The sequence below is a fragment of the Alligator mississippiensis genome, chromosome 1, assembly GCF_030867095.1.
Source record: "Alligator mississippiensis isolate rAllMis1 chromosome 1, rAllMis1, whole genome shotgun sequence".
NCBI classification, from domain to species: Eukaryota; Metazoa; Chordata; order Crocodylia; family Alligatoridae; genus Alligator; species Alligator mississippiensis.
In genome coordinates this window covers 248,296,434-248,323,986 of record NC_081824.1, presented here as the reverse complement: position 1 = coordinate 248,323,986, position 27,553 = coordinate 248,296,434, and the positions used below count along the sequence as shown (strand labels likewise).

At 44.3% G+C, this 27,553-nt stretch overlaps 1 protein-coding gene across 1 annotated transcript in view; it reads left to right on the top strand.

The window, feature by feature from the left end:
- Positions 1–27,187, top strand: part of ZBTB20 (zinc finger and BTB domain containing 20) — a 38,842-nt gene extending 11,655 nt beyond the window's left edge. Inside the window, exons 2-3 of the mRNA XM_006275090.3 lie at positions 17,513–19,117; positions 25,715–27,187. Coding sequence (XP_006275152.1) covers positions 17,533–19,117; positions 25,715–26,133 — 2,004 coding nt within the window. The 5' untranslated portion in view covers positions 17,513–17,532 and the 3' untranslated portion in view covers positions 26,134–27,187. The remainder of the gene's footprint in view (positions 1–17,512; positions 19,118–25,714) is intronic.
- Positions 27,188–27,553: the final 366 nt, after the last annotated feature.

The following is a 27,553-nucleotide window of genomic DNA, read 5'->3' as shown; positions in this document are numbered from 1 at the left end:
GTAGACATGCACCCTTAATGTGCATTCACTTAGGCTAATGCACATTAAAATGTCACATGCAGACGCACCCAAATAAGAGGAAAACCTAGGCATATATGAAGGGCTGCTGTTGACTAAATAATGGTCAGGATATGATTGAGGCATGAATGAGACCTGTTGTTCACTGTACTTGTATCACCTCTTAGCACTTGTCAATGTGTTTATATTGAAATTACAGAACTTCTTTTGTATGTTTTTCAAATATTTTATTAGAATATTAAAAATTGCAATGTGTACTTGTAGTAGTGTTAAGATGATGTTGTTGCCATGATGGTCCAGGAGATATGCAAGAAGCCAGAATTCCTGTGGGTCATATGTTTCATTGAACCAACTGCATGATTGGGATAGACCAAGGCAAGCTTTCAGGTATCACAGTACCCTTTCTCAGTACCTTTCCTCAGAATATGTACTTATGGCACAGGTCTGCCTAATAATATCCTCACTCCTAACAAGAGTCTACAACTGACTCTGTTTTTACTATTTAAGGTTCTTGTCCCATAAATTTCTCATTCCTGTCCCACCCACCCCTTCAAAAAAAGAAAAGAATAGGTGATTTTATAAGCACACCTTTTGAGGGTGGCTGGAAATATTTAGCTGTGGGCCGAAATTGCTTCATCATCTTCAGAAACAAAACCATGTCTTCTACTGAGCATTTGCCACTTACAGTCTAGGACCATATATCATGGTGGTAAGCAGCTTCTGAACAGCCACAGTGGGACTGAGGGATGCACAGAACTGCTTTTCCTTGCTGGGCTGTGCAGGAACCATTAGCAATAGGTGCCTGTGATCGCTTGAGAAAGCACATCCTCTCTAGTGCTCATTCCAGGAGGGTGAAGAATGGTGGGCACTTTCCTTCTTCCTCCCCCCAAAAGACTCCAGGTCATCAAGCCAAACCTTGATGGCTATCTCTCATGACATTCCTGGACAGGAGCATTAATCACAGCATACAGTCTTCCTACTTAACAATTACCTATTTGTTAACACATAAAAGAGACAAGTGGAAAGAATAACCAGACACAAGCAAGAATTTTCCTGTGGTCCTGGACTGGATTGAGATGTTAGGTTAGGAGAGAAGCTCAAGTCCCTTTCCCAGTCCTGGACAAGGCTTTTGTATCTGCATCTCCACTCCATGTTTTCCCCATCAGCCACTTCTTCTGTAACCTTCCACTGCCTGTCAGAAATCTCTTGCTCTCAAAGGTGTGCTGTTCTGTGGATTTCATCCCTGCCTAAAAAACCATCCGGTCCTGTCTGCCCCCTCTGTTACCAGCTCTCCCTGTGGAGGATTCTGGTTTGAATAGAACCTTCCAAACGGTAATTCTCTTAAGAGGTTTTAATCTATATTTTCCTTTAAACCAAAGCCCACAGACATTCAGACTTACCTGCTTAACCACACTCAGACTGATAAAATTTTCCTCCCATTTCTCCCTGCCTGTGGAAAACCAAGAAATTGAGACCAAATCCAGAAGTGCTCAGGAGATGGTCATCAGTCCAGGGGTGTATTTCCATCCAAGCAGTGCTTCCGTTGAAAGCAGGTATCGATCCCTTTGATCCCTTCAACCAAGAGCAGAAAGAACACCAAGAAAAGTCCCTACTTGGCTCTCTTATGGTACTTGGTTTTGGATACACTTTTTGGTTGTGGTCCAAAGTCTATTGAAAGCCTACTGAAAACATTTCTTAGGAACTTTGATAAACTTTCATCAAGACCTTATAGAAAAAAGGTAAATCCCAAGGGAAGTTTATATTTCCCTGGAATCTTATGTGTCAGAAACAGAACTCCCAGTGCCTTCCTGGACATACTTGGCCCCATCTTATCTGTTCAGCCATTGTTAGGCTATCATTCCAAAAGTGCAGCAATCCCTCTGAGTAATAGTGATTGGCTCTGTAAAGGAAAATATTAGCAAGAGAAACACCCATTTTTAAAGAGTCAAACAGCCTGAAACTAACCACAGTAGATGAAAGAAACTTGGACCAAACTTGAACTGAATGCAAGCAGATCTAATCCCTCATGCCTGTGTTTTTGGGAACAAGTGAACGTAGTTGAAGCAGTTTTCACTTTTGCCATTAAAATGTGCCACTATGAAAACTGTGGTAGTAGCAGCTTGATTTCTCGCATTAGGAAATGATGCCATCGTGTGGCCATTGTATTTGTCTCTTTCTAATTTTCTGAGGGCAATTTTTTTATAAACATTTTTCTTTTAATCTTTCTTTAACATACTTTGGAAGCCAGATCCTCAGCTACGGTTAAACTGGCACCATTCCAGTGAACTCAGTGAAGCTATTCTACTTTTTCCCCAGCTGAGGATTGGACCCTGGGGTCTTTGATGATTTATATTGAACTCTTACCAGACTCCTTGCTGTTTTCTATCTAGCTTTCCTTCAGTCTTGGAGGTACAAATAAGCATGCAAAATGCCCAGGATTGAGCATGTCTCTGCATGTCATGTTTCAACTGGAGATGGGGAGGGAGGGTGATAAAATGCAAAACAAATTGCATCTGTTTGTCAAACATGGAAATCATGTACAGGACAAACACTCTCCCTTAGTTGTGCAGCTCCCTATGAGTATGTCAGGCTTTACCCAAAGCAGTAGCAGCACAGATGCACCCTGAAAATTCTCCTCTGAATTTCAGTGAACTGTTACAAATGAAAGTCCCTAAGTTCCCACTAAGCAGGATACTGAGCTACATGGACTTCCTATCAATCTGCTGTCTTGCATCTAAAATATGTTCCTAAAATACCAAAGTCCACATATCTAAAGAGAAAGTGGAAAAGCTAAATCCTCTTTCTTATAACAGAAATAAACCTTTTAACCTAAAAATATCTGAACATGTCATGGTACATTTAAGCCTTTGGTCACCAAGGTACAGAAAATGGGAGCTGCAACTTAATTAGTGTTTTACAGACTTAAGTAGGGTGTAGCATCAAGAGATGTGTGGAGGAATGTGGGCACTTAGAGATGTACAAGCAGAAGGTTTCATTTCTGCTGGCCTGGAAAAGAAACATCTAAAGGAATCAGTGGAGCTAATACTTAGTCCTTGGAACTCCAAAGCAACTTGCAAAGATTAGTTTCAAGCTTGTGCCCCCACCCCTCTTCCCCCAGGACAGGGGCAATAGAATTATGCCCATTCTGTACGTGTGGAAACTGAGTCACAAGTGAGTAGGCTATACCCAGGACTACCTCACAGAACAGGAGAAGATCAGAAGAAAAGGAGAGGCAGAATCCTCTTCACATCCTGCAGGTGGACACTGGCCAATACCTCAATAGCTGCTCCTATAGCTCATGGGCTAAAATAGAAGGTGCTATCCCCAGCACTAGGGATTTGTAACTGCTGGCAGTAGGACATTCAGATTCTGCACACTGAAACATTTTACTTGAGGAACGCCTGTCTTTAGCTTTTGCTTAGGTGTAAAATGGATTCTTCATCACTGGACAGGTAGTAAAACTTACCTGTGCATGTCAGTTTGCTCAAGGAAGGGGTCCACTGGTTTGGAGAAAAGTCTTATTTCATAAAATACAAGTAAAAGCTTTTAAACGAAGCTGTCAGGGGAAAGGTGGAACAACAAGGGTCAGTGCAGTTGTTGTATGTTATCTAGGGAGAATCTCTAAAAGTCTTGATCTTTAAGAATGATAAGGAGGTGAGGCTATCTTTGCCCCTTTCAGATAGTTGTAGTTTTGGGACTGGGAAATCTCTGAAATGTAGTGGCTTTCATCATGCAGTAATACTTTCTTGCATACAGCGTGTAATTGCCACATTAGTGGCCATTATGCTTGTAAAAATACAGTACTTCCTGTTAGCTGTAGACTGCTACATATTTTGATTCTAGCAACAATCTGGTAGGGTTAGGGCAACTCGTGTAGTGTCATCTGGTGTTTGTTTTGGATAGATATTGTAGAAAGAGATACTGATTTTCAAGATGTTCGAGCAGATGATTAGGTGAAAACTCCAGCAAACCTTTAAAGCAACAGAAAGCAAGGGGCACGCCTGGTCAGATCTCCTGCAGAGGATACAAATGTTCCTCCCTGTTCCTGAAGCTCCCTACCAGTTTTTTCCTACACAGCCTTCTTTCAAGGAGGTCATATATCCATGAGGATCAACTTGACACAGCCCCGGCAGACCTCCTGAGCTCATTCAGAACACTGGTAAACTCAGCCATCTCCAGGATCTCCCAGAATACAAATAATTTCCTTGAGCGACAGGAAATTCTCCCACTATCTTTGGCTCAATAAGTAGTGCCCTAGTATATTTCTAGTTATGTATATAAACGCATTGGATATACTGCAGTATTTACTCTAGTTTTATTTTAGTGTAACTTAGTTGAAGTCAGTGGAAGGTAAAATGGGAGAAAATGCAGCCTATCTGCTCTATGGAGAGGAAGGATGGCTCTCTGTGGTTATAATATATGCCTGGAACCAGAAAACCTCAGTTGCGATCTCTGTTCTGTCATGGATATCCTATATAACCTTGGGCAAACCACTTAGGTCCAGATCCTGTTCTGTTTACTAGATGGCACCTTGTTTGAGTCCTGAAAGAACATTAATACACAGACTCTTATGATCTGCCATTACTGTAACCTTAAGACTAAGTCAAAGAAAGCATCAAGCAGAATGGGAATAACAACACATCCCCCCACTTCATAGGTTTGTTACAAGGATAAAAACATTACAGATTCTGAAGCATGCAGGTACCATAGTCATAGGACCCAAAGACAGAAAAGAAAGGCTAAGCAGATGGATGGATGGATGGTAAATCCTGGCAAAACTAAGAACAGTTTTGAAAAGGGAAAAGTTTTACCCTGGAACTGGTCTTTATCTCACAGAGTTGTACTTTTTCAATCAGTGCCAAGAGGATAACTTACAAACATTTTGCTGAAATATTAGGGGGGGAGGGGGGGAAATGTTGTCATTTACTTCAGTTCTAAATCATTTCTTTCACAAATTTCAAAATATTTAGAAAGTGACCTGGCTCCTCCTCAACACTTGGGACTACCAGAGTGTTCACATGATTTGATACAAATGCTGAACTCTGGCTGAACTGAAGTAAAATATATGCAAATATTGTGGTTTTCACTCAAAAATATATCTCCTTTTCAATCAAAAATATGTTTGTATTAAACCCATAGAATTTCTGTATTCGGGGAATGGTAAAAAAGACAAAATTACCAATTGTACTGTATTAACAGGAGTGGTGTGTATTAGACTCAGCAACAATGATTCTCCTCTACCTCTACACCTTACTGTTGTGACTTTCAGCCAAAATACTGTGTCCACTTTTGAGCCCCACAGTTTAAGAAATATTAGGTAGATTTAGGTTCAGTAGATTTAGTAACAAGAATGATAAGAAAGCATGACCTGTGAGGAGAAGCTGAAAAAAATTGGATTTCTTTTCTTTAAGAGACTGAGAGGAACATAATAAGTGTCTCCCAAAATATAAAAGGTTGCTATAGGGATGACAATGATCAATTGTCCTCCATGTCCACTGAGAGGGTAGGACAAAAAGTCATCAGCATAATTTGTATCATGGGAGATATAGGTTAGAGATTAAGAAAAGCTTTCTAACTCTAAAGATGGTGAAGCTCTGGGAAAAGCTCCTTAGGGAAATGGAGAAGTTCCCCTTTCTGGAGGTTTTTAAGACCAGTTTAGAAAACCAGATGTCAGGGATGATCAGTGGAGGGGTTGGGTTCTGGGCTCTGAGGGACCCGTCTAGCCTAGACACCAACTTAATGGGTGCTCTAGGGCTCAGGCACTTTACTGAAAAACCCTTGCACTTTACTTAAAGAAGCAGCGCATTACTTCAACCTAGCTCTGCAGTGTCTGTCAAGGTGTGGAGATTTAGCAGGGCTTTTTGGCACTTTTAGCTAACACTGATTTAATCAGCTGTTAGCTAAAAGTGCCAAAAAGTCCCACTAAAATGCCCAGTCTTTACAGATTCTGCAGAGCCATGTTAAAATAACATGCTGCCTTTTCTGGCCATGCATTGGGCTTAGCGCTGCAATGTGCCTAGTCAGAAGTCAAGTACCAGTTTGTTTTTTAACCTGCCAGCACCCACTCGCAAAAAATGAAGCCAGCGCCTGTGCTTCTAACCTTATATCTCTATGATTAGAGAAATTACCTTTTAACCATGGAAGCTTATGCATCTCTAATTAGTCCATAAGGTGCATCCCTCCCCTGCCTTTTGCTTGACTTCAGACTAACATGGCTAAGTGCCTCTCTCTGTTTATGATTAGAGAAGTACTGTGTGTAATCTGCAAAGATAAGAAGGTAGCTATGGCTGTAGAAGCAGTTCTGCAGTTGTCCCTCTGTAAGCCACAACTCAGGATTGCTGGGCTCCCACAGTGGTCAAAAGACTGAAGTTCTAGACCCAGTCCTTAAATGTCAGATGTCAGATTCTGGTTGTAGGGAACAACAATGGGAAAAGAAAAGGTGGTTATTCTGGGCTTCAGCCATGCTGCAGCAACAGAAGGTGATTACACCTTCTAAGGCCTAGAGGAGCTGGTATCTGGGCCACTCACCCACAAGGACTCTGGAATCCTGACTCTGTCTCCTGCCCTAGCCACCAGATTACACTCCATTCTGAGTAGAAAGTTGGTGTTTGAACATTGTGAACATGAATGTGTCACGGTCCCACAGGGCATTTTTTTGCCTTTGACCTTTGCATAGTCTTTCATTGTGTGTTGCTTTCTTAGCACTAGGCCCAGAGGTTCCAGTTTTTTAAGGCGAGTCCTGTGACTAATAGCCAAAAGACTGTAGCTCTGGCTTTAGCACCTCTTGTTTCTTGCTGTAGTACTTCCACTAGGTCCCATTAAGTTTGGTCACTTCAGGGAAGTACCACATCGAGGGTAAGGCAACCGTATGTCTTTGCAGTGACATAGAACAGCTTTTCTGAAACAAGGCAGCTTTTGTAAGTCAATGGGAGTGCAGTATTTTAGTGTCTTTGGTTGAAAATGGAAAAGCTAAGATTACACACATGTTCACACTGGCAACAAATCCTACCTGTCTAGTCTTAAAATATCCACAATTCTCTCTTTTCTATTACACTGGGAAAAGAGTTCTTATTACTGCCTGCTGACCCTTCACTTCTTTGTTTCAAACTCTACTCATACTGTTTCTACATGCTTTGTTACATCTGACTGCCAGTCATTAGTCTTGTATTGTATATCCTAGGTAACTCCATTTGTAGGTTGACACTACTTGATAGTTCATTTGTAACAACCCAGGCATAACTACGTGACCAGTGCTCATCTGCTATTCTTCCAACACAGGAAAGAAATTTCAGACTTAATAGGTTACAGCACAAAAGTGAACAGGGAAACTGAGTCACACATTTTTCCCACAAAAATTTTCCCACAACAATTTTCCACATTCTCCACAGAGAAGTAAAAAAAAAAATTGCATAGGCACAGCAATTTATCCAGTGTGACATTTCTAGAAAAGTACTGACTTGCAGAAAGCTTTTTCTGGAGCCTCTTTATGGCTTCAGTGGAATTTGAAGACATTTGTGTTGTACTGAGCACCCCTCTAGATCAACCGATATCTTTTTGAACCAGTATCTTCAAAAACAAGGAGTCCCAGGTTATGTCTCGATCACAGTGGTAGTGTAGTCAGTCACTCCATGGAGGCTATAATCCCTGCCCACCCACTCCACCCACATTCACCCCCACTCCCATCCTAGAGCAGGGATAGAGCCCAGCTGTCCTGGCTCCAAGCCACACTCCTGCCCTAGTGCAGGCAAAAAAATAGTATTAACGCTTAGCATGTGACTGCTCAAAGAACGTTCTCATTCTAACACCACTTAACAGCCCACTGATTTAGTATGTTTTTAGTGTGGCATGTAACTTCACCCTCAGAAGCATGAACTGAATTCTCTGCCTCCACAGTGTAAACATCCCCCACATCAGAAGGCCGGGGCTGGAGTCCATAATTGCCTCTTCTGAGAGCCACAGTGAAGAAGATGTGCCCCACAAGGATAGAGGGCTTTGTGCAATCTTGGAACCTTCTCCGTTTGGGATTAGGTCAGCCCTACAATTCTACTCCTCATGTTGGGGTGGGAATGGGAATCCCTGTCCAGTCCTTTGTAGGTCCAAGATCAAAATTCAGACTGGAGACTTGGACCTGGGCATTTGGAATAGGTCATGGTCTTTAACTGGGTCTAGTTTGCACTATATAAATATCAGATGCACAAGTGTTCAATCACTTCTCCCTTTGTTTCTGGGGAAAATTCAGGCAAAAACTGAATCCAGCAGAGAAAAACTTTCAAGGATGTAAGATTATTTTACATTTTGTCCTTTAGGTGAGAAAATAAGACAGGGCTCTTCTCTTCCACTCAATTGGTTATCCTCACTAGAGATCCCATAGGGTGATTTAAAAAAAAGAGTCTGAGAGAAAGCTGGTCTCTGGTTGCTATTCCTTCTTTGACTCAGAAAGGATTTGAGGTACCAGGCAGTGTACCGAGCTACTACTGTGTTACTTTGGCTTCTGTGACTACCTAGTTACTGCACATTTCGTAGTGTTCAGTCATTACTTTGAAAGAAGCTTTGAGATACTATGATTTTGGAGCACACTATGGAAAATCCATTTCTGTGATACCCTTCAGTTAGCCTGAAAGGATCAGGCATTTACTTTGCAAACGAGGACACCTAGTGGCCATAAGAAGGAAACTTAGTAAAACACTAATTTGTGGTCTTACAGTCTTCAGCACCACTTCTCAATAGCTGACCTGTTATTGAATGTTTGAAGGGATCATTGTCTGCGTTTAAGTTAAGCTGTATTAGTCATTAGCCAATAGCACCAAGTTCTTCAATTCCAATACGATGTTTCTTTGCACACGTAAAGCCACATTTAAAATTGCTCTGCAGTTCAGCATCTTCTCATTTCCTTCCACGTTTCATACTGTTGCCTGCTTTTTTCTTCAGCTGTTGCTTTCCCCTTCACTACTGTACCCCTGTGTCTCTCATTTGTTATTCTCATGCTAAAATCCTGCTTCTTTTTGGACACCCACAGCGAAAGGCCAGCAGGACGGCATGGACTGGGATTTAGGAAAGTGCTAAACTAAGAACTCAGTCATCTATTACAACAACGAAAGTCCTCCCCTTTCCCATCCATGTTTTGCTCCTTCATACCCGTCTAGGATGAATTCCATGCATACTTCTGTGAATAGCCTGACAGTGTAATCAGTGTATTTGCATATTGAAGCATTTTTGAGACGTGCACAGTAAAACATTTCACCTTCATGCCATGCCAGCTCCATATTGCATCCCAGGAGGACTGTAAATGTGCATGATCTGTACAAAGTTGTCTTTTTTTCTTTTTCTGAATGGGCCAAATGCCTATTCATTGCCCATCTGGGTAAGAATGGCTTTTGAATTTTCACACCCTTTCTTTCCTGTATGGTTTCTGAATATCCCTCCAATCAGAACTAGCTTTCACAGAAAGAGGACAAAACCCTCCTACAGTAGTTTCTCAGAATGAGTCCATTGGGATCTCTGTACTGACATTTGCCGGGCAAAAAAGGAGTGCTTAACAAAGGCTGCTTGAATTACATAGAAAGGTTTCCCACTGTCTTAACTTTAGAAGAGTGGCAGGCCTGGGAAGAGATGGAGACAGCAGTCTTTTCCCCTGTGCCAGGCACTCTATGAAGTGACAAGTCGGTGAGTGTGTGCCTCTATTAAAGCATAGTTTCCCTCCACTTAACTAGGATGGCACAGAATTGATACACTTTCTTGCTTTCCCATGTAGTATGCATCCTTCTATGTATTTCTTGGGAGCTGTGAAACATTTGCTTTAGAGTCAGGCCTGCACTGAGGTGTCCTTGGGTTTTTGACTGGGTACATTGTAGAGGGAAGGGAAATCCCCAAAAGTTGAGTCTAAACTCGGATTTCTTCATATGGCGGGAGGTGCTGCGTGGAGATGGGATTTGATTCAGGTCTATGCCTGTAGCCAGTGCATCTGTAGAGATAGTGTTACTGTTTGTTGTTTTTTTCTAGGGCTAGATTTTTTGAACCATTTTGTTCAGCAGTGGGGCAAGTCATTTGGTTTCAGGCTTCTGGGATGTCTTTTCCCTGGCTTGCTATGTCTATATCTATTGTTCAGCAGACAAACCAAGAGAGAATATCTTCATGGTTTTCCCAAGGTTTCCCCAGGATATCTTGGTTGTCTTTTGAAATTGAAGTTATTTATATTCATGCAGAGGCATTCATACATGCAGATACTTCACTGGCAGGTCTTCTCACTCGCACTCATTTAGGCTGAGATACTGGTGATGTGTGTAATTCTTTTGATGTGTGTTCTGTAGAGCTATTCAGAAATTATTCAGCAAAATGGCTTCTCACTGAAAAATGTTGCTTTGTCAAAACTGAACATTTTATTGTGGGTACCTATGTATCCGTTTGGGTAGAAAGGGTTTGTCACAAAGACAAAGACAGAATCCTGCCTTAGAATAACCAGTAGTTTGATGGCAGGGCACTGCCCTGGGATGTAGAAGTTGTCCTGTTCAAATCCAACTGATTCAAATCAGGGACTTCAACCTGAAACTTCCACATTCCAGGTGAATGCTCAAACCATCTGGTTTTTATAGGGAGTCAGCCTCTCTCTCCTCTTGGATCTCATCCACTTTCTATAAACAATTAAATGTTTATTAGAGCCAGGACTTGAGCTTAAGTCCCCCACATCCCTAAATGTATGGTTATTTATGTACACAAAGTGAAAACTGCAAAAAGTGTGACAGAGAAACAGATCTGGTAGGTTGGTAGAGAAAACACTTCCCTGAGATGTGGGAGAAACAGGTTCAAGACCTTGTTCCAGTGAAGGTATTGTTACTTGTAGAAAGTGGAACAACTCCATCAGAAGACACTGAGAGAAGCCCACTCTGGAAAAGCTTGTCGCCTTATGGTTCAAATGCTCTCTGGGATATGGGAAACTCAGATTCACATTCAAGAATCTATTCTGCTTGGGTTTCCCACACCCCACACAATTGCTGAATGACAGTATTAGCTATGTAGGCAGGCAGTGGAGCAGGGGGGAGGAGGGTGAAATGTTCTCCTTCTGGATTTTGGGGGGGTCTCACTTTCATCCAGTGCAGAATGGGGGGGCAGGGATAAATTTAAAAATGTTCGGCAAAAAGAAAAAAGGCATTTTCTGCGCCCTTCTACTGTCCCTTAGCTTAAATTGGTGTTCTCCAAATGGTGGAGAGAAAGGAGACAGCTGAAAAATGTGTAAAGAGATATTTCTTAGGGTGATATGTTTTATATCTCAGGGTGATATCTTTAATATCTTTTATTTTTCTGCATAGTTGGGAGAGAGTTAGGGCTTTGTTACATATTATGCTGTGAGCTGCTCAAATGTTGGTCAGTGTTATTGCTAGCTTAAGTTTGGAACAGTCACATGTTCAGGCTAGCAGGGCCTGGAGGATTGAAAGGTAAGACTCCCCCACTCCCATTCTGGGCTTCCCCTGTGCCCTCTGCCCTCCAGGGTCCACCCCCCCCCCCGCCCCCGCTTATTTGTGGATGCCTGTGTGGTCTGCCCAGGGGTAGAGGCAGGGAAGGGTTAACCTCCTTGCCCAACCACCACCCTGCCAGGTGCTGTTCTTCTCCAAGCTGAGCCCAGCCCAGAGAGCAGCAGTGGTGGCAGTAGGTGTCTGGGTTGGCAGGTTAATCCCTTCCACGACAGACACCTCAGGAAGCCACAAATAAGCAACCCGGGGTGAGGGAGGAAGGGCAGTGAGTGGTGATCTGGAGAGGATGGATTGAGAGGGGGCAGTGGGCCCAATACAGGGGGGAAGGGGGGGGGGGGTGGAGGCAGCATGTGGGGTTTTAGTGCAACATGAACTGGGTAACATGGATCAGAGATAATCCTGTCCTGGATTGGCATAACTTTGAGCCACCTCAAGCATGCTTAAAACTAGTTTCAGATGTCAGTGTGTGGACAGTCCAGGTGTTAAAGTGTTTCAGGTGCCACCCAGAATTACTGTGTAACAAGACCCTTAGATAAGCTTTTGAATTCAAGATATTCTCCTTCTGGTTGGAGGAGTAAAAGCTAGCATTGCATAGTCAAAAACATGGGAGGGGCACAGAAATTCCCAGGGGCAACAGACAAACAGTTAGCAGAAAAAAAGAAGCTGATTACAGGGAGATCACAGCCTATCGATAGGGAGGTAGGGCAATATCATCTTTCACATGTGGAAAGAATACAAGAATCAGGTAGGCTATAATTTTATAGTAAGTCACTGAACAGAGGTATTGCCAAAGAAAGGGTTTGTTGTACCAGCTATGACCAAAATTCATTGCTCTCTGCCTGCTCATTGCCTTGTGTGAAATGCCTACAGTGACACTCAGGCCAGTTCCTATAAGGCAGATTCCTCAGATCCAGCACTGACTGGTCCCTTGTTGGCTGTTTCAGTAGAGAATTGAAAGACTGAATGGGGTATGGGTACAGAACTCTCCCATCTCTTTAGGGAAGGATGGGAGGAAGAATGGGGAAACTTGTAGGCTGCTTGTACACATGGTGAGGGTTTAGTTCTCCCTAAATTGAAACGGTGGTTTTTTAATTGGTAGGTTTTTAATTGTGACAATTAAAAGCCCACAATTTAGGGACTTCCGACAAAACAGTGATGGCCCACCGTCAGCTCACCCGCCGTTATGGCCAGGCTCCACCAGAAAAAAGAAGAAAGCAATGAGGGCCCCGATCCTTTTTTCCCCCACCCCCTGGAGTCTGCCCACCTATCCCATGGCCAGGGGCAAGCTGCCAGCAGGCCCTGAGCTGTGGGAGTCCCAGTCCTTCCCTCCGCAGTGCCCCATGGGCAGCAGCTGCCCACTAGCACCCCACCCAGGTTGTCTAAGGGGGGCACTATCACCATGGAGGGAAGGACCCAGCCCCTGCCCCCCAGCTCAGGGGCTGCATGACCCAGTGGCAGCTCACACAGGCAAGCTCTGCTGAGAAAAAAAAAGAAAAAGCAGCAAGGAGTCTGATCCTTTTTTCTTTTCTTTTTTTTGTCCCCTCTCAGAGCATGCCTGTGTCTCCCGTGGCCAGGGAGCAAGTTGCTGGCAGGCCAAGCAGCCCCTGAGCTGTATCGGGGCCCACTGCTTCCCTCTGCGGTGAGGGCACTCCCCAGGACTGCCCAGGTGGGCTGCTGTTAGCCCAGTGCCTTTCACAAACACTGAATTCTTGAAAGAACTAAGTTGGCTTGAAATATCACTTCCTGTGGGTGTGTTTTGAAAAGGCCCACTTACAAATTATTTTGAGCATTTGCGGCCCCAATATACCTCTTAAAATCAAACTACATCTCCACAGAACTCATCTGGTGCCTCTCGGATATTCCTCTCCCCGTGTTCTTTGCGGGGGAGAGCCAACCTTTTGCATTTGCTAAGCTAAGCTCTTGCATATCTTGTTGCTATTGAATAAATCTTGCCATAAAATGAAACAAAAAGAAGTACTTATGGGAAGCTGTCTTTTAAGATCTGTTTACATGTGTCATGATCCAAACAGATGGTGCTCAGTCCTTTTTCAAGCATTTATAATACGCTGATCTGCCAGCACTTGGATAGGGGTAAAGAGAAACGGGTATGCACTCAATAGTACATCTTCACAATCTTTTCTAGGGATGAGCTTGAGGAAGAAAGGTGCTCTTCTTTTAATATTCATGCACAGCCAGGCGACACCCTCTCTCTTCCCCCCCCAGGCCCTACCTGTCGGCAGTCTTTCAGAAAGAGATTCCCTACTGCTTACCCTGAGTTGGTGTTGAATTCTGCTGTGATCTGGCACACAGGGAAGGGAATGCCTGCAGATACCCTGAGAGCCTTTGGGAGCTGATTGTCTGGTTTTCTGGGGATAAGACCATTTGCCAATGAGCAGGGGTGCCATTAAGGTAGTGCAACTGTGCCATTGCATGGAGTCCCAAGCTGGGCAGGAGCATCCAAGGCATTACAGTTATGTGATGGGGTGTGCTATATCACAACACATACCCTCACCCCTCCTTTTTACAGCGCTTTGTGCTTACTTCCTCCCCTCTATCCATTTAAGTGTTTCATCTGGTTGTCAAGAAAAGTGTAGGGGCCAGAAGCAGAACCTTTGTGTGGGGTCCACAAAAAAGACACCCTGCCACTGCTTTTGAGGTACCTGCAGGTACTAAGAGGCGGGGGATGGGAGGCCTTTTTTCCAGCACTCTATTTAGTCACATAAGTGGAGGGGAAAGGCTCAGGTTTCTTGGCAAAGCTTGTGAACAAGACAGATGTAATTCACAGCCTCTGTGATTCTGTTAGTGATTTCCCAAGCGTTGCTGCCATGCAAGCATTGCCCAGGGGCAATAATTTCATATGGAAATGAGTCCCCTCCCTGATACTGCCTAGTTTCCATCTGCTGGCCTCAAGCTTCTTCAGGAAACTCATCTCCCATCAGGATTTCCAGTTTCTGACCTTTCTGCTCTCTCTTTTATCCTCAGCTGCTTCAGAGATTTAAAATAACCACCTGTGTCCAATGTGGTTTCTCTTTGAAGCACCAGAAGAGAGGGTGCTTGAGATGGCAGAAATGGGTAAATGAGGGTGGGGAAGAGGAGGCTCCATTGTTCAGTCAATTGAAGTTGGTAGCATTTTGCAGCCTGTGTGTTAAGACGCGGACAATGACAGTCACCAAAGGGCTCTTTATCTTGGCCTTAAAGGGACATTGCCATGTTAAAATTAATGATCTGAAAAGATTTAAATGCCCATCCCCTTGGCACCTGTATCACTGTAGGTGGCATGTGTTTCCTGTGTACATGTCTCCTAAATCAAAGGGTGAAGATAGACTAGTCTGTTTTACTGACACTCCTCTCGTAACTTTTGCTTCTATGTTCTCACATATTAGCGCTTGGCTGCAATGTGTGTGGGTTGCGGACACCAGGCGGGAATGTTTCTCATGAAATGTTAACAGAAACACTAATGGTAACTAATGGGTCTTAGCACTCAAATGCCAAGCTGATGCACACACTATAAATACTGAGAGAGAAAGGTTATTAATAAGCTTATTATTTATTTAACACTTGGGGTGTGCTGCATTCTTCACCAGCATGTCTGAAGACACAGTCTTTGCCATAAAAATCTCACAATATAAATAGACAAAAAAAGCCCCAAAGAAGACAAGGGAGGAGAGGGAAGCAACATTAAAGGAAAAGTAATCAAGGTGGATATTGGTTTGGGGAGAAGGAGGTTTGAGAGATTAAAGGGAGAGGGGGTTATTTTTAGCCACCTGTAAATATAATGAGAGATTATCCAGAGGGTCATTTAGATCTTTGCCTGCACATTGAGATGCTTTTCTAAACCTTGTCCAAACTACCCAGACCCCTGAGCTACTACAAGCAGGGGCTGAACTTCTTCATGAGAATAGGGGTGTAGGTTGTAGCTGTGTTGGACTAAGGACATAGGGAGACAAGGTACTTTTGGGTGCATCTGATATCTTTTATTAGACTGACTTAAATAGGTGGAACATTTTTTTAGCAAGCTTTTGGGTTTAAAAACCCTTTGTCAGGCTGAGGAAGTCTCTGCAGTTGGTGTGTGCTCTTCCTGGATGGAATGAATAGTAAAGAAGCCAGAGGCTGGGCTGGTCTGCATGCAAGACAGGCAGTGAGAATAGGCACTTCAGCCACGTTTCTTTGACCTCCCAGTTTGGGTCAGGCTTAAACACCAGCACGACAGCATGTGCCATGGTCCCAGCCAGCTAGAACCAGAATTCCCAAGGTACAGTGAGAATGGGGGTGGGAAAGCTGATTGCTGTCTTTGGATTCCTGACAGCAAATGCAGTTCATTGTGGGTAGGTAACACCACAAACTCAGCCCCCAGACACAAAATGTGCTTGAGGTTTTAGGAAGCTTTGAAATCCTGGATTTGCATTTTGCAAATGGTGAATAACTTTCTAAAAGGCTGATCCACAGAACCCAGGGTCTGGATCTCCCCAGACTGTGCTGGTTTCAGAATTCAGATCTAGGGAGAGGAACCATATTTTTGTGTAAACTCTTCCCCCTACTGAGTGCTGTGGTCCTCATTATAAACAAGAACCTGCTCTTTTGGGTACATTTCCACCCTCAAAGGACCATGCTAGGAAGTGCCTCAGTGAAGCACCACTGTTCTATCCCCCAAAACAGATGTACCATGACCCCTTTAATACACCCCTAGGCATACACCAGTAAGTCATGCCCAAGATAGAAGGCTTACTGGCAGCCCTCCAGCACTGTACTAGAGGCAACTACACTACATCATTTTGGAGTATCGTGCATGTGCTCTGCCTGACTACAGCTCTCCCTGGCTTGAGCCTTTGATGATGCAGGCACGTCTTGAATGTCTCATGCCCAACTTGAATCTAAGTGTATTGCCTGGAAGATTCAGCGTGAGGCTGTTCCCATCCCTATCACTGAGCTCCTCCTCCTCTTCTTCACTGAGTACAGGCACAGAGCATGTTTACTCCAAAAGATTTTCAGTTTACTCCAACAGGGCACATCTACATGTGCAATTAATGCAAAACTGTAAACTCCAATGTTCATTGTGCCAGAGTTTATTGCTCCCAGGCACGCTGTTTGAACATGCACCCAAGGAGCACGGCACATTGAGCTGGATCAGAGCAGCCCCTACAGGCAGAAAGCTCTGGGGGTCAGCCTGTCAGCAGGTGCTGCTCCTGCCCATCTCAACATGCTTTGAAGGGGCTGGCTGGGGCACAAGGGTGCTTCAGTGCAGGACTAGCCAACAGGCAGCCCCAACACTGAAGCACCCTCGTGCCCCAGTCAGCCCGGTCAGTGTCTACACATGCTTTGCTGCACACGAAAAAACTCTGCAGCAGGGTAGCACTTGTACTTCCAAGTACTATTCTGCCGTGGAGTTTATTAGTTTACTGCAGCCTAATAGGACCACATGTGTAGACGTTGCGACTTTTACTGTGGAGCTAATTAGGCAGCTCTGCAGTAAGTCTCTCATGTAGACATGCCCACAGTAAAGTGCAGCTGACACAACACATAGCCTTTACTCCCAAGGCAAGGCCATCCTCTATTGTAAAGTTACTTCTGAGGAAATCAAAAGTAAATTGACTCCCATAAAGGTTACTCCAGGGTATGCATCATGTGCTTCCCCCCACTGCCAGTTTCATTCCAGGGTAACTGTTTGCTCCATGCAAACCAGCGCCCCACCACCTACCAGCTAAGCAATGTCATAGGGCCTCCCTTAGGCAGTCAGCTTGGGAGCACCAGCTGCATGCCCGCTCCTTACTGCAGAGTAAATTTACTGTGGAATATAATCCAGGGTACTTTATTCTAGAGTAAATGCATTCTGTTTCCACACCCTGTATGAAGTTATTCGTTCTCACATGGGGAGGTGAAACCTTCTATTCAGTGCCCTGGGAATGGTACCTCTGAGGTCTTCCCAGCATTGTGTAGTCAGTCATCCAGTACCCCTGCTGTGGATGTGTAGAGGACAAACCCTTAACCTGTCCTCCCCCTCCCCCCCGGTTTTGTCTCCTCCTGTGCTCCAGGTAACATCAGTTGCAAGGGGATGACAGAGCGCATTCACAGCATCAACCTTCACAACTTCAGCAATTCAGTGCTCGAGACCCTCAACGAGCAGCGCAACCGTGGCCACTTCTGTGACGTGACGGTCCGCATCCACGGGAGCATGTTACGTGCCCACCGCTGCGTGCTGGCAGCCGGCAGCCCCTTCTTCCAGGACAAGCTGCTGCTGGGCTACAGTGACATTGAAATCCCCTCGGTGGTGTCAGTCCAGTCCGTACAAAAACTCATTGACTTCATGTACAGTGGGGTGCTGCGGGTCTCCCAGTCAGAGGCTCTGCAGATCCTCACTGCTGCCAGCATCCTTCAGATCAAGACTGTGATTGACGAGTGCACGCGGATCGTTTCACAAAATGTGGGTGAAGTCTACCCGGTTATCCAGGACTCTGGCCAGGAGACACCACGAGGGACACCCGAATCTGGCACCTCGGGACAGAGCACCGACACAGAGTCTGGCTACCTGCAGAGCCACTCACAGCACAGCGTGGACAGGATCTACTCTGCGCTCTACGCCTGCTCAATGCAGAATGGCAGTGGGGAACGCTCCTTCTACAGCGGAGCAGTGGTTAGCCACCACGAGACAGCCCTGGGGCTGCCCAGGGACCATCACATGGAAGACCCGAGCTGGATTACACGGATCCATGAGCGCTCACAGCAGATGGAGCGGTACCTCTCCACCACTCCAGAGACCACCCACTGCCGCAAGCAACCACGCCCTGTCCGGATCCAGACCCTGGTGGGCAACATCCACATCAAGCAGGAAATGGAGGATGATTATGACTACTACGGCCAGCAAAGGGTGCAGATCCTGGAGCGCAATGAGTCTGAGGAATGCACTGAGGACACTGACCAAGCAGAAGGCACTGAGAGCGAGCCCAAGGGGGAGAGCTTTGACTCGGGAGTCAGTTCCTCCATTGGCACTGAGCCCGATTCCGTGGAGCAGCAGTTCATGGCCAGCCTGGGCCGTGAGGGTCAGCAGGAACCTTCCCAAGCAGAGCAAAGTGACGCCCCTGCTGAAGGCACTCAGCCCCAGCAGCAGCTGCAAATGGATGCCAACTCCTCCTCTCCAGAGAGAAACAACGACATTGAGATGGATGGCAAAGTGCTTACAGTGAATAACAGCACCGAAAAGGGGACCTTGCAGCCTTCTGCCAACACAACTGCTGCCCAACAATTGCCAAGCACCCAGCTCTATTTACGCCAGACAGAAACCCTCACCAGCAATCTGAGGATGCCACTGACTCTGACCAGCAACACTCAGGTCATTGGCACAGCTGGCAACACCTACCTGCCTGCCCTTTTCACCACACAATCTGCTGGCAGCGGCCCTAAGCCTTTCCTTTTCAGCCTGCCCCAGCCCTTAGCTGGCCAACAGACACAGTTTGTGACAGTGTCCCAGCCTGGCCTGTCAACCTTTACTGCCCAGCTGCCGGCCCCACAGCCCTTGGCTCCCTCTGCGGGCCACAGCACAGCAGGTGGGCAGGGTGAAAAAAAGCCTTATGAGTGCACTCTCTGTAACAAGACTTTCACCGCCAAACAGAACTACGTCAAGCACATGTTTGTACACACAGGTGAGTACACGGCCCTCCAACTTATGCATAAGCCCAAGGATAGCTCGTAACGCACACAAGGCAGAATTTAAACCCTTACAGGGTCCTCTGGGTAATGTTAAAGACCCATTGCACATACTGGAACTAATGACTGTGGTGATTAATATAAATAAGGTTCTCCACAGTGTCAGAAGGAAAAATGCTGAGCACCTAATGTGTCGACCCACTGAAACAATGAGGGGCAGAAGGCAAGGCATGGATGGCAGCTTAGAGACTTATTGGTTCAGAGAAGCCTGAGCTTTTGTAGGTGACAACCTGTTTCACAGAGGGGCAGAACTGGACACAGGCATGGGCAAACTGGGCGGCCGCCCGGGGCCTGGACAGAAAGGGGGCCCGAAAATGGTAATTTTTTCCATTGTCTGATTATTATCATTATCTCTGGTGAAGGGGGGCCTGATACTAAAAGTTCACCCAGGGCTGCCAGGGGTCTAGGTGCAGTACTGCAGAAGGGTAAGATAGCTCCATGATTAAATGTATAGAAGGTCCCTGCAGGGCTCTACCTGTGAAGGATACAGGAGGAAACTCTTAGGTACGCTGAAATGTGCTGTCAATGATTGACTGAGGAAATGGTTAGTTTTTGTTCCCTGGTGAAAGGTAGTCTTTCATTAATGCTCAACATTTGATCTGAAGCAGTCACACGACTCTCCAGCAGGGCTATTAATACCAGAATTTGTCTGCTGGAGAAGAGGTCCTTCTGGTTGGTTTCGCTGGTAGATATGTCAGCAGGGCCGGTACTGATACATGATGATGGTGTATGTATGGTACAAGTCAGCATCAGTTGCATTACCCAGCAGGAGCAAAGGCAAGCATGACCTATGTTAGTCCCCACAACTGAGTGCCAGTGGACGCATCTACCTGTTGATTAATGTGCTGTAGTTACTGCACATTCAGTTTAGTACCTGTAATTGGAACTAACTGAATTGGTACTAACCGGTGCTTCTGCGCAGTTGCATCAGTGCACATTTTTTTGCGATGCTAATGCTCAGTAGACTAATTCTACTGTGCATTTGCACATTAGCGTGACTTTTGCCATGATGCACTAATGCACAGTAGAATTAGTCTAGTGCACATTTAGCATCTCATGTAGATGCACCCAGTGCAACCTTAATTTCATTTCCCTGTGTATATTATCACATATCTTGCATGTTTTATAGGAAACTCCTTAAAGAATCTTTTAGCGGATTATTAAACATTTCATTGAGGTCATTTCCTGCATTTGTATTTTTTGGCAAGTCAGATGCCTTAAATCTATGAAGTACAGCAGTGCAGAGCTCACAGAGAGAGAAAAATTAACCATGATAAATGTAAAACACCTGTGAAAGTGACCCAAAATATATTTTCTATACATTAAAATGCAATTGTTTTGAAGGCTGATCATGTGAGACCATCTAAAGTTAGAAGCAAATTCTTTGTGTCGTGTTGGGAAGCTGGGAACCTATAAGTATCATTGGGGTTAGCCTCCTTTTATTAATTCAGTAGGGATGCGAGACTTCAAAGCAATGACATTTTTATATATGAAGAAGCTGGTTCTGGGTTGAATTTTGCTTGGCCTGGCTCTTAGGTCACTATTATTTTGAAGGGAAATTCCACATTTATATGGGGAAGGAAAAACTATTTCTTTAGCATGTGTCAATAGAATGGTGGCTGTATGAGCACTGATACACTTGAATATATCTTGAGGAGATGTAAGAATGAGCTGAGTGCTAGAAAAAATGGTCAAAAGAGAGGGAGAAATGTATCTCATACCTCTCTAATGTATGGCATGACTATCACTTCCATGTATGTCTATATATGTAAACCAGTCAGGATATACTTTTAATTATTTTTTCAATACCATTAGTGTTTATATATTACAGTTCAGAGAGCTCTAGAAATACCTGAGACAGACGTTATTGATTATGTGTGTTTATGCAGATATGAAGGTCCACCAACATTGATGTGTATACACCTATTATGTAAAGAGTAATTACCACAGCGGTGTTAAGTGCTTCTGCTGTGTAAAAACTTATGGTAAACATATACACAGGCTGTTTCAGATAAATCATGTGATTAGCATCAAGGAGACCATCAGTGCACACGAAGGAGACTTAAAACAACTATTTAGCTGGTTTATTGTCCCTTGATCCTCTCTCTCTCTCTCTCTCTCCGCGCGCATGCGCACACACACTCTCTCTCTCTCTCTCTCTCTCTCTGATGGAATCACGTGTGTCTCACCGGGGGTAGACTGGCCTGCTGGGGGCAGGTGCGTGTACAAAGGTATTTTGAAATTTGGTGCAGGTAATGCACAATTTGCAAAAACAGGCTCTTGCTGGGCTTCTCTGGTTTTCACTGATAAACAATTTCAAATTCTCTGATAAAAAAATTGCAAATTCACTGATAAATGTCCCAAAATCTGTGATTAAAATGAAAGGTCCCTCACTGCCCCCTGCAGCCCCCACCCAGCCCTGCTGGTGCCCCTCCCCCCCACCCCCAACCCTGCTGGTGCCTCCCATTCACCCCCTACAGTCCCCCCCCCATCCTGCTGGTGCCCCTTACCCCACACCGACAGCTTACTGCCCCCCCAGCCCTGCCAAAGGGGGCACCCAGCTGCCAGGGCCCTGGGTCCACAGTCCCCTGCCCCCAGCAGGAGGTGGCAGCTGCTGCAGCAGAGCAGAGCCCAGCTCCCCCTCTCTGCTGCCTACTGAGGGGGGGAGGGGGGCACGGACCACTAAGCCTGTCCTACACTGCTTAATAGCACATCAATAAGTGGCATCCATGGGTTTGATCAGGGAATTAAACCCATGGAAGATATTAATTGACACATTAGCAAGTCCTGGTTTGGAGCCATCTGTCAATCCCTGGGGAGGGGCGGGACTTCTGGGGCTCCTCAGTCAATTAGAGGCATGGGGGGGGGGGGGCACCACGCTTTGCTGTGAGAATGGCACTGGGTGCTGCGCTCGGACTGCGGAATCAGGCAGCAGCTGCTCAGATTTCGGTGGATCCCTACTTCTGAGGAGAGGCTGAGGGAACTAGGATTATTTAGTCTGGAGAAGAAGATTGAGAGGGTATTTAATAGCAGCCTTCAAATACCTGAAGGTTGGTTCCAAAGAGGATGGAGCTAAACCAGGGCAGGCAGTTATTTTGGGAAGAGGGCCACTTACTGAGTTTCAGCAAGCCATCGAGGGCCACATGACAGGCAGCCCAGGTCAGATTAATATTAATTTTCTAAATTTTTTAGGGGCTCCACAGGCCAGGTAGAATGGCCTGGAGGGCCGCATCCGGCCTGTGGGCCACATTTTGCCCATCCCTGAGCTAAACTGTTCTCAGAACAGATGACAGAACAAGGAGCAACAGTATCAAGCTGCAGCAAGGGAAGTTTAGGTTAGATATTAGGAAAAACTTTCTCACTGCGAGGGTAGTAAACCACTGGAGCAGGTTACCTAGAGAGGTGGTGGGATCTCCATCCTTGGAGGTTTTTAAGACCCAGCTCAACAAAGCTTTGGCTGAGATGATCTAGTTGGTGCTGGTTCTGCTTTGAGCAAGGTGTTGGACTACATGACTTCCTGAGGTCTCTTCCAACCCTACGTTTTCTATGATTCTGTGATTCTGCATGCTTAACGTAAGTAATTCACAGTAATGATTAAGTGTTTACAAAAGAAATACATTTTGCATCTGAAAAACTAGTGATTTTGTGACATTTCCAAGGAAAAAGAACCCACAAAATGGTTGTGAAGCTAAGGACAGCAGTAAATACTGTAGCACAGTCTGTCTTTGAAATAGAGCTAAATGGAAAAAATGTTTTTGGAGGATTGGGGTGGGGGTAGATTTAAAAAATAACAAAACACTTCATTACTCTTTAAAAAAATTACATCTCAGTTTTAAAATGACAATGTTTTATGAAAAAATTGACTAAACCACAAAACAAAATATTGTGAACAAAGGGATTAAATAACCCAAAGAGTAACAAAATATTTTATCATGGGTCAAATGAAAAAAATTGGTTGCACTAAAATAATATTCTTGTTTCTTTTCACCAAAAATCATGAAGATCCTTTTCAGCTATATTTAAACTATTTTTCTCTCTTTTCAGCTCAGTCCCTCAAACAATAGAACTATTATTCACAATTCTAATTAGAAAATTAAAATGCAGAGATCAAGGAAAATAGACTGAGGATTAGAAAATATTTTTCCCTTGCTAGGAAACTGTTAAACCTCTGAAGCCAGTTAGTTCAGAAAAACATAAAATGAGGATTTTTCTGCCTTGCACACACACATGCTTGCACTGATAAACCCTTGAAAATGTGAAGTATGGATTGGTGTCTGCTTCCATTGCAATTTGGTAAAATGTCCATTGCCTTTGATATGAACAGGACTGGGTCTGATGAGATATATATAGTTCAGAGATATGGGTCTTGAATCTGTGGATGGTTTTACATGCCCAGTAGGATATCTTTAAGGAAGTTATGGCATTAATTTACCTATATGGTGTCTTTATGGAAAAGCCCCCGTTAGGTGTCATGCAGAAATGTTGCATCTCCACACAAATACTAGGAGGTGCTGTATCTCCAGCAAAGGGGAACATCAGCTTAACCAGGCTTTGACACACTAGCCTGGCATGTTTACAGCAGACATACTATCATTTTCATCAGCACAAACATGTTAACCATGTTGGCTAATACATAGCTGCCAGACTACACAGTTGTGCTTGTATCAGTGCACAGTTCAGCTGTAACCTTAAGGAACTGAGGATTGTAGTCATTTTTCACTTAAGGCAGTGTAGGATGTCCTCCACACACAGACCTTGGAGAAAGGTGAGATGTTTCATTTGGATATAGAAGCAAGGTTTGGGGGTTTGTTTATTTTGTTTGTTTTTGTTAATATCTTTTATTGGACCAGCTGTATAGTTGGGAGAGATGGTAGGCAAGCTTTCAGACAGAAAGGGCCCTTCTTCAGGACTGGGCACTTCATGCCCCAAAGCTAATCTAACATGTCTCCCAACTATACAGTTGGCCCAAAAAGACAGCACCTCAAAAAAACCTTTGCATCTTGTATATTTTCTGGACCGTCCCAGCTATAACAACACTCCAAATCTGTTACTAATTTGGGTATAGTCATAGCCAAAACCATCTACACAGTAGAGTCACTACGACTGAGCCCAGTTGCTGCCTGTTAATGGTGCTACATGGCTCATAAACAGAGCTGAAGTGCTGTAAACCAGCATTTTTAAGAACCATATGTTAACCATGCTTGTTTTCAGTGGCGGCTTCAAAGATTTAGCTGCATGATGAGATGTAGACAGCATATCCTTAAAGCATCACCTGGTAGTACAATATATGAAACTAGAAGTCCTTTGCTAAGGAAGCAAGAGGAAAGCCCCATCACATGGAACAATCTGGACAGAACAATCACCGATTCTGTACCAGATAATGTTTTCAGCTACATCCTCGGCAGTGAGATGAATGATTCATAATATTAGATTTAAAGATGTTAGTTGTATGGTTTAATTCTCCTGTCTGTTATGCGGGGGATGTTCCTGTTAAATAGGCCTTTCCTTTGTGCTGCTGGTCTATGAACTCTCGCATGTAGAGATAACCTTTGAGTAATCTTATGAAATGATTAAGTTGCCAGATATGACCAGAATACTGGCTAGCACAGGATCGGCACTCCTTTGCCTTTTTGAGAAACTTCTTTCTGAAAATTTCCAAACATAAATGTCCAAAATGTTCACGTGTCCATAAAAGATAGGTTGGTCACTCTATCCCTCTCCATTGGGCATCTTTACACATGCTCTAGGGGTGGAGAGGTGGTTCTTGGGAGTCAGAATTAATTAATTAGAGTGTGGTGTCTCATGTATTCAGTGTACTGTGCTTCAAAAGGCAGTGGGGACATTTTAACTAAAGCTTGTTTGATGAGCTTTAGCTAAAGCACCCCCGCTGCCATTTTGAAGTCCGGGGACACTGAATACACAAGACATCAAGGCTACTGGAGTGTGCTAATTAGGCAGACTCGATTAATCAAGTTGGCTGCATGTCTACAGGCACCCATTATTTACAGGTGAAGAAGCTAAAGCTCTGGGAGAGTGAAGTGACTTGACTAAGGCCATTCAGGAGTCTAGTGCTATTTGCCAAGAGTGAACACAGCTTTTCTAATTCCCACTCCACGGCTCCATCAACAGCTCTAGCTGAGTGGCTTGACCTGGGGCTGGGAGTCAGGAGAGCTTGGTTCTATGCCTGGGTCTGCCACTAACCTGCTTATCTGGCCTTCAGCAACTCCTTCGACTCACTCCTCTCCTTCAACACTTGTGGGAATAATGTTTAACATTCCAAGCTCTATGGCTAAACCCCATTATATATCTACAGAGTTTAATTATTATTGTTATTACTATTTGATTAACAAGACCATTTTTTCCACACATAGACTATCTCTCCAGCGATTCCTTGCAGACCTACAGCTAGCCTTTTCCAAAGAGCTTATTTTAATTGATTTTCATTTTTTTTATTTTCTTTCTTCTCTTTCTCTCTCTCTCTCTCTCTCTCTCTCTCTCTCACTCTTTCTCTTTCCTTCCCTGGTAACGGGCAGGTGAGAAACCCCATCAGTGCAGCATCTGTTGGCGCTCCTTCTCCTTAAAGGATTACCTAATCAAACACATGGTGACACACACCGGCGTGAGAGCATACCAGTGCAGCATCTGCAACAAACGCTTCACCCAGAAGAGCTCACTCAATGTGCACATGCGCCTCCACCGTGGGGAAAAATCCTACGAGTGTTACATCTGCAAGAAGAAGTTCTCCCACAAGACCCTGCTGGAGAGGCACGTGGCTCTTCACAGTGCCACCAACGGCACACCCGGCACCACAGGCACCGGCACAAGGGCCGTCCCTGCCGGGGTGGTGGCCTGCACGGAGGGGACCACATACGTGTGCTCCGTCTGTCCAGCTAAGTTTGACCAAATCGAGCATTTCAACGACCACATGAGGATGCATGTGTCTGACGGATAAGTAGAATCTCTCTCTTTATTATGAACAAACAAACAAAAAAGTAGAAACAACAACAACAAAAAAAGCTATGGCACTAGAATTTAAGAAATGATTTTTGTTTCGTTTTTACCTTTATTTTCCTTCCTTTTTTTTTTAGTTTGTTTCATTTTGTCGTTTTTGTACTACATGAAGAACTGTTTATTGCCTGCTGGTACATTACATTTCCGGAGGCTAGGTGAATAATAATTTTCCTAACCTCCCTTGGATGGTGGCCTTAAGGCCAGGTAGTGTTTCAAGAGCTCCACTGGTTGGATCTCTAGCTACTGGCCTCTAAATACAACCCTTCTTTACTACAAAAACAAAAAAACACAAAAAAAAAAAACAAAAAAAAAAAAACAATTTCTTTTTTTTCTCACTTGTGAAGAGCACTACAAAAAAACAAAACAAAAGTATATTACAAAATCTACAAGGCCTACTGTCGTTTAAGTACACCGCTTGCAGTGTTTCAATGGACGTAATTCACAATTCTGACCGCTTTTGGACTTCACAGTATCCAGTTAGAACTGTGGAATATATCACTTCTGGCTGCGCAGCAACCAGAGGTAACAAGGCCCTGCTGGTTTCCACCATTTGTCTGCTTTCACACATGCAAACACACAAAGGGCTGAGGAGAGGGCAAGGGAGCATGAGTTGGATGGCATGGAGTTTCTACAGGCTGAGGAAGGAGAATTATAGGTTCCTCTCCCAGCTTCTTCTCCATCCCATGCTCTCTGGTTCACCCTTCCCCACCACTTTTTCCCCCCCTACCATCACCTTACAGCAGAAACCAAGAAGATTCCGACGACGAGCAACGGTGGCTTTCTTTTGTAATTTATTCAGTGTCTTCGCTGAGCCCAGGGCCTCAGCACAATCAAGAGGGACTTTCGCGGAAGGCAAAGAAACACAGAGGAAAAACAAAGATATCAGAGGTTTGCGACCTGCGGATCTAGGTACAAGAGGAGTAGTTCCCACAATCTTTGCAAAAAAAAAAAAGTTGCATCAGGATTTATTCTTGTGGAAGAAAGAGGAATAGAGAGTGGGTGGGAGGGTGGGGGGGGAAATAATTTAAAAAAAAGAGTTCTTGGGACTTTTTTAATTCAAAATTTTATAGAGGGGCAAAAGCGATGTTTACCAGATAGAATGCTGATTTTTTTAATATATTTACAACAGTATTTGTGTAAAAAAAACAAACAAAAAAGTGAGATTGTTAAAAGTAATTTTTTCTTTGTTTTCTTTTTTGTTTTGCGTACACTGCCACTAGTATCTTCTCTTTTATTATATATATATATGAATATATATATATAAATATATATTTTATTTTAAATTGAGACTGTTAAGGTTAGCTAACCTGCTTCCAGATAGAGGAGGGAGGGGGGAGAAAGCTGATTCTGAATTCTTATTT